Source organism: Mus musculus, chromosome 17 (assembly GCF_000001635.26).
Source record: "Mus musculus strain C57BL/6J chromosome 17, GRCm38.p6 C57BL/6J".
In the NCBI taxonomy this organism is placed as follows: Eukaryota; Metazoa; Chordata; class Mammalia; order Rodentia; family Muridae; genus Mus; species Mus musculus.
In genome coordinates, this window is record NC_000083.6 from 36362424 (window position 1) to 36369191 (window position 6768).

Below are 6768 nucleotides of genomic sequence, written 5' to 3' on the forward strand. Positions count from 1 at the left end.
ACCCAGGAGATCAGGCCACATACCTCCCCCAGGAAGCACAGGTTACTGGTAGTTTGTCTGCAGGGACTGTGGGTGAGCATGTCCCAAGTGTGTGAGCATGGGAAAGCTGGCTCTGCCACACATCTGCCATGCAGTGCTGTGGTTGAAGGAAAGAGGCCCTCTCTTTATCTCTTGCCACCTGTGGCAGGTGAGGAGAGCTGGCCCCAAGGTCATGAGGCTGGCTCTGTTCCTCACTAGCTGCAATTCTTGGCAAACTAGGCCCTGCACCTTGCCTGGGCAATACAATACAGGCCTGCAGGCAAACCTGCTCCAAGGGCATGAATGCAGGAGAGCTAACTCTGTCTCTTGCTGGTATAGCCCTTGGTGTGTTAGCTGTGGGCAGTGATGGAGAGCCTGTCCTAATGATGATGGTGCAGAATATCTGGCAGTTTAACTACCAACTCAGATAAGACCCAGGCCAAGGTCCAGGGCTTTGAGTTGGCTCACCCCAACATGTGTCCCATCTATGAAGCACATGAATGGCTTGACCAACAGATCTCAAGCTGCAGGATCTTCTTGACACAGGTCAGTCACAAGGTATCCAACAGGAGTTCTGGTGATGATCCAGTAGTAGAAGCCTGAGGTTTTGACCCAGACTAATGACTCATTCCAACGAATATTTGCAAATAAAGAAGTGTGGACAAATATACTGTCAGACACATTGAGATATACTACAGTTTCCACAATGAGCCTCTTTCTCCCTTTTCCTTTTAGGAGCGAGAGTTTGCAAGGAAAGAGGGTGGGTAAGGAGGGACAGGAGAGGAATGGGATTGTGGTGCATGATGTGAAATTCAGAATGAGTCAGTAAATTGTTAAATAAACAGTGAGTCTTTCCACCTAAAGACAGTGAGGAGGAGGAGGAGAAGGGGGAGGAGGAGGAGGAGGAGGAGGAGGAGGAGGAGGAGGAGGAGGAGAACAACAACAACGAGAACGACAAGAACAACAAGAGGAAACAAACAAGCAAACACACACCTCCCAAGGTTACCTAGTCCCTTGTGTTTCAGTTAATTTCTGATGTAATTTTGACAGCCATGAATAACTAACTTGATGGACCTGGGTCACTGAGTCCCATGTTTGTCCTCAGATTACGGTTATTTGATATCGTCTTTAATGAAGTAAATATCTTAAGACTTGCACTTCCTAATGCAGTCAATATAAATTGATACAATACACATGAGCATAATTATTATTGAGATCTACATAAATCCTAAGCACGTATGGGCATTTTTCCATGAACTGATTGAGAATTACTGACTTATTGGGCACTGTGCTGGGACTGTCCAGGGCTTGTGAAAGGACCAGGATGACATGGATCTGGTTAAAGAAAGTAGTACCCAAACACTACTCCTAGGAGAATTCTATGTCTAATATTTGGTCTGTGTGAGAAATAATGTTGTAGTGATTCCTAGTTCCCTGAAGCTAATCTTTCTCTTATACAATACCTGTGCCTCTCACTCCTATTGGGAAGTGTTAGAACACTATGTAGTGCAGTTCTGACTCAAAGAGCCAGAAGGATGGTTCAGTGGTTAAGAGCAGTTCCTGAGTATCTGAGTTTGGTTCTCAGCATGCTTAATAAGGCAGTTTACAACTCTCTCAAATACCATCTCCTAGGGCTCCACTGCCTTCTTCTGCCATCCAAGGGCACTGTATTCCTGTACACAAATACTCATCTCCCACCTCTCTCTCTTTCTCTCCCTTACACATAGTCACATACACAGAAGGAGACATATACACAACACAAACACACACATAAACACACACACACACACACACACACACACACACACACACAATTAAAGGGCAGAAAGATATCTCAGTTGTTAGGAGCACTTGGTACTTGTTATTTGGTAAGAGCACTGGTTGTTATTCCAGAGAACTTGTGTTTGGTTTCTAATGTCTCCATGACAGTTCTCAGCTGTCTGTAACCCCCATTCCAATGAAGGAAAGATTAGTTTTATAAGTAAGCAACCATGTTTGGAAGTGACATCTATATGAGGGCCAGGCAGAATGATGAAATAGAGAAAGCTTTGAGAGAACAAGTCTGAAATAGGATATGCTCAACTCTCATGAGAACAGCAAGAAGAGGGAAAAGTGTGGTGTGGTATGAGGTGTGTGTATTGAAGTTTTACTATGACAGTTTTACTAAGTTAGATTATAGAGAGAACATACAAGGCACAGTTGAAGACAGAAGTAGCCAGAGAATGAGAAGGAGCCAGAGGACTCAGAACAGATCGCCAAGGTTAGTATGAGGACAACAAAGCAATTCAGTCAGAAGCTGAGAAAAGCGGGATTGACTAAGTCAGCTTGGAAGATTAGGTTGTACGGAGGCTGGAAGCTTTCAGACGTAAGCCTAGGGAATATTTAGGACAGAAAAGGACATGCTCTGGTCTCAGTCCAAGCAACATATTCCCACAGCTAAGGTTCAGCTTTCATCTTATATCATCATCTGGGGAAATAAAAGTGTCATTTACAAGAAACCTCTACTTAAGTGGAGATGAGTTTCTTCCCTTGGGAAGAAGAAAATTTAAAGACAACAAGAATGAATCAAAGTTCAAGTTTATTAGGAAGAGAAATTAACAGATTTAAATATGAGGTTGAAGAGAAAGAATGGCACTCAGAAAAAGATAGAGAAGACCCAATGACTGGATTTCAACTTCTCAAGACAGAGTTGCTATGTTATTCTTCTTGCTTTCATTGGGTTTACTCATTAAATACACCATAGGAAGAAGTCACACAATAAGTAATTAACAAAATCCTCTTGTTAAACATGGAAAAATAAATTTACAGCTCATTGGAAACTGAAGGTCAGTTTCTGATGTCCGTCTCCCAGACCTGCCTCTCCTGACAGGAGACAGAGACCTGGACACAGGTGTCAGCCATTGAAAGAAAAGTCAGGAGCTTTTGAAGTCACCTAAGATTGCATTTCACACAATAGAAGGAAATAATGAAGAACAAATGCTGATTGGTGATTATTAGAACATAATACCAAATAGGCATCCATACCAACCATAATTCCATTCTAGCAAGTGGCCCCAGCTCAGGAACATGTTCTTCAAGTATTTCCTACCTTACTAGGAGAGATGCATCAGATCTCTGGGCACTGTCCATGCCTATGGCAGTACAGCATCAGACCTGTTAAGGGCCCACAGCAATAGGGCCCAGAGGGAAAAATGTGTGAGCACACACAATGAGTATCTGTCTTTCCTAATGCAAGGGGCTCAGAAACCTACTCTTACTTAATTACTGGCAGACCATTTTTTTCAATTTTTATTAGATTTTTCTTCATTTACATTTCAAATGCTGTCCCAAAAGTCCCCTATACCCTCCCCCTACCCTGCTCCCCTACCTGGCAGAAAAATTATAGATGTCTATTTCCCTAATGTGGGAAGAGGGCAGCCAGTGAGAGACTGTGGAAGCAATAAAGTTGTGGGAGTAGAAGAATCTCCTGTTCAAACCCCAGGTAAGTTTCTTGAACTGTGATTGCACCTCCATAGATGCAGGAGAAAACACAATGGAAGATTGTATGTAAAGATGACTTAATGTCCTTCTATAGGTCTGGTCTCAGCAGGGACCTTCTCTGTGGCATCTCTCTGTTTGTGGGGAATCAGAATCAGGGCTCCATCACCTCCATCAAGAAGCAGTGGATCTATATTTCCTTTATGCTTCATGATAGAGTTAATGTCAGTACAAGCTCCAGAGACTGAGTGTATACATCTTTCCACTAATGAGGCAGGGTACCTTTATACCTTAGCCTTGAGATCTCTAGGGAGACAAGGACTCAGACCCCAATCCCTTTCTTACCTTTATTTCTTCCACACCAGAAAAATGACCACAGTTCCCACCACCAAAGTTCCAAGAACCAGGCCGATGAGGATTGCTATGATGGGGATGGTTTGTGGAGGTTCTGAGGAGAGAAAGGAAGGAAGAGTGAGGAGTCTGACCCTACCTAACAACCCTGATTCTGCTCTGGTTCTTTAAAGAGCTCACAATTTTCCCAACAACAGAGTATGTGCTCACACCCACTCCTTACCCCATTTCAGAGTGAGAGGCTCAGGTAACCCTTCATGGTGCACATGACATGTGTATCTCAGCTCTTCTCCAGAAGGAACCACCACAGCTGCCCACTTCTGGAAGGTTCCATCCCCTGCAGGCCTGGTATCTGGCAGCTCCATGTCCTGGGTGAGGTTGTTCCCATCCCTCTTCCAGGTCAGGGTGATGTCAGCTGGGTAGAAGCCTAGGGCCCAGCACCTCAGGGTGACATTCCCTTCAGGTCTTACATGGTGGGTCACATGTGTTCGGGGGGCATCTGAGGGGAACAATTGGAAAATTCATGTATTTTGCACTCCTCTGTGGGCCTGAACAGTGCTCATGGGACCATCCCTGGAAAGGGTGGGAAACTTGGATGAGGGAGGGAGCAGAGTCCACACAGAAGCCTAAACTCAGGTTCTGGGTGAGCTATTGTTTGGAATATTTTACAATAACCATGAGCCAACTCAGCGCAGGTAACTCTGGGTCTCCCTCTAGACAAATAGACTTCAGGTTCTGACTGGGGAAGGGGTCTAGGGACTCAGCAACCCTGGAGTCAGACATTCAATGTCATCGTGCATGGACAGTGATCAGGCCTGAGATGGAAGTGAACTGCTGTTAATGGACACACTGAACTGTCCTGGGAGAAGGCGGAATCCTCTGGAGAGTCCCTCTCTCATGTTGAGTCAGGAAACCTAGGAGCTCTCTTTCCCCTTTGATGCAAGACAGTGTAAGCATTCCAGCTGCTCCCTGCTGAGGAGGAGGCCTCAGGGAGGCAGGAGCTCCAATGTCAGAAAGCAGAAGGGGTTGTCAAGGGCCTCTCTTACCAGAGCGCAGCAAGGTCTCCTTTCCAAGGTCGAGGTATCTAAGAAGCCTTTGTACACACTCCCCTCGAAGGTAAGTCTTCCACCTTTCTGCCTCACTCATATTCTCCCACCTGTTCTTCATGTATTCAGCTCCCTTGCCCTCTGCAGTCCAGGAGCTCAGGTCCTCATTCAGGGTTAAGTAATCGTAGCCATAGTAGGTGAGCCGGAAGTGACCGTGAAGGAAGCGCCCATCAGTAGCCACATTGCAGCCATATACTTCCTGCAGGGTGTGATAATCTGCCCCACCCCCATTCAGCCCCTGGTCACTGTGAGGCTTCTTACCCTCCCCCTCCCCCCAGGATTTTGTCCCCAACGTAACCCTTAACTAGATCACAATCTGTTGTTCTTTCTGGTCAAAGGCTTCCAGGGGTCACTTTGTCTATGGATGCATCTCTGACTTTGGGGACCTAGAGTGGAGCTTATTGGGGTCAGACCATGAGGACATTGATTTGTCATGACCTCGGAGCTGAGGTGACTCACCGTTCATTCTATGTTCATATTTTTCTATCATGAAGTAAAGAATTCGTCTTTCTATCTGTGACAATAGCAGAATTTTTGTTGTCTCCACGTTCCAATACTTAGGTAGTTCCTGCTCCATCCATGCAGCCCGAGGTTTCAAAATAGCCATTGGTTCTTTGCTGTCAAATCCTTGATACTGTATAGAGTCTACATAGCCAATGTGGATGAACCGGGAATTAATCATGCCAGGCTCCAAAAATGCAATGTTGAAAGTCTGCAGCCAGTGTGAGCCTGTGGGTGATGCACATTGAAATGCTGACTCTTTAGCGTGGACTCAGAGCAGGTTGGTAGGGAACAGAGCAGGGGTGGTGGTATGCCTATGGACCTGAGTTGCAGCAGAGGATCAGGGGTGATCCAGCTAGGGGATCAGCGAGGGTCTGGTTAGGTAAGCAAGAAGATGCAGAGATGAGGATTTCCGGTGCTGTTTCCAGCTCCCCAAAGTCCAATTCCCTCCAGTCCCTCACCCACCTGCACAATACTGGTTCAGGTCCATGGCCACCAAGAGGAGGAGGAGTGTGCAGCATCCAGGGTTCCTCATCTTCTCTGATGAGTCAAGTCTCAATCAGGACCAGTCTGTCTTCACTTTATAACCTGATGTGGCTGATGCTGATTGGCTTCTCATAGATTTCCCAAAGGCAGTGACGTAGACCTGATGGGGTGGGTCTTGGAGAGATCGATTCCTGGGTTTGGGGGATTTCTAGGGTACTAATCCCCCAACTTGCACCAGTTCTACAGCTTTATATTCTGGCATCATTTTCTAAGCACTAGTCTGTCCTTCTGGTCCAAGTTACAACATCCTTGGTTCCTAGCTCAGAGGCCTGTAAGTCAACAATTGTCTAACATTTCAATGTTAGAAACTCTGTACATGCTTAGCCTTTGTGTAGCCTTCTGTGGTGACTGCTTGTGTGGATTATAGCAATCCATATCTATTATGGTAGGAACTGGACACTTTGAGATTTTTAATTCAATGTAGATATTGATTACTATCTGAATGTAAGGTGAATGAAAAGAGAAAGGACAATTTTATGAAATGGTAAATAACACCCGAAGATTGTTTTGGACATTTTACATTTCTGGGAATCTTTATTTGCATCTTCCCCATCTTCCCCACCACAGATCATAGGATTTTGTGTCTTCTGTTTTATATATATATATATATATATATATATATATATATATATATATATATGAAATGCTAAAAATGCAGTTGCACATGTATATTTTCCGAGAAACAATATTAAGACTCAGTTTTATTTGTATGAATTTTGTGTGTCTCTGTGTGTATTTCAGGGGCAGGTACTCAAAGATTCCAGAAGAG

At 44.8% G+C, this 6768-nt stretch overlaps 1 protein-coding gene across 2 annotated transcripts; it reads right to left on the minus strand.

Annotated features, from left to right (window-relative positions):
* Positions 1-2580: 2580 nt before the first annotated feature.
* On the minus strand, positions 2581-5994 carry H2-M10.3 (histocompatibility 2, M region locus 10.3). Of its 2 annotated transcripts, NM_201608.2 has the most exons (6): positions 5919-5994; positions 5412-5681; positions 4893-5168; positions 4070-4345; positions 3841-3943; positions 2581-3171 (listed from the first exon to the last, which is right to left on the minus strand). In NM_201608.2, the coding sequence occupies exons 1-5, from the start codon at positions 5986-5988 to the stop codon at positions 3843-3845; spliced, it is 993 nt and encodes a 330-aa protein (NP_963902.1). In that variant the 5' UTR covers positions 5989-5994; the 3' UTR covers positions 2581-3171; positions 3841-3842. The 2 variants fall into 2 exon arrangements, with proteins under 2 accessions (NP_963902.1, XP_030105309.1); XM_030249449.1 differs by lacking the exon at positions 2581-3171 and having other exon boundaries at positions 3843-3943; positions 5412-5569; positions 5915-5988.
* Positions 5995-6768: the final 774 nt, after the last annotated feature.

What these genes read in the sequence shown, in the direction of transcription:
- H2-M10.3 (NM_201608.2), bottom strand. Translation starts at nt 5,988, where the DNA reads ATGAGGAACCCTGGATGCTGCACACTCCTCCTCCTCTTGGTGGCCATG. An exon ending in ATATGAACATAGAATGAACG is followed by an intron (nt 5,169 to 5,411) that starts GTGAGTCACCTC and finishes GGGGTGGGGCAG; the next exon opens with ATTATCACACCCTGCAGGAA. An exon ending in GGAGACCTTGCTGCGCTCTG is followed by an intron (nt 4,346 to 4,892) that starts GTAAGAGAGGCC and finishes TGTTCCCCTCAG; the next exon opens with ATGCCCCCCGAACACATGTG.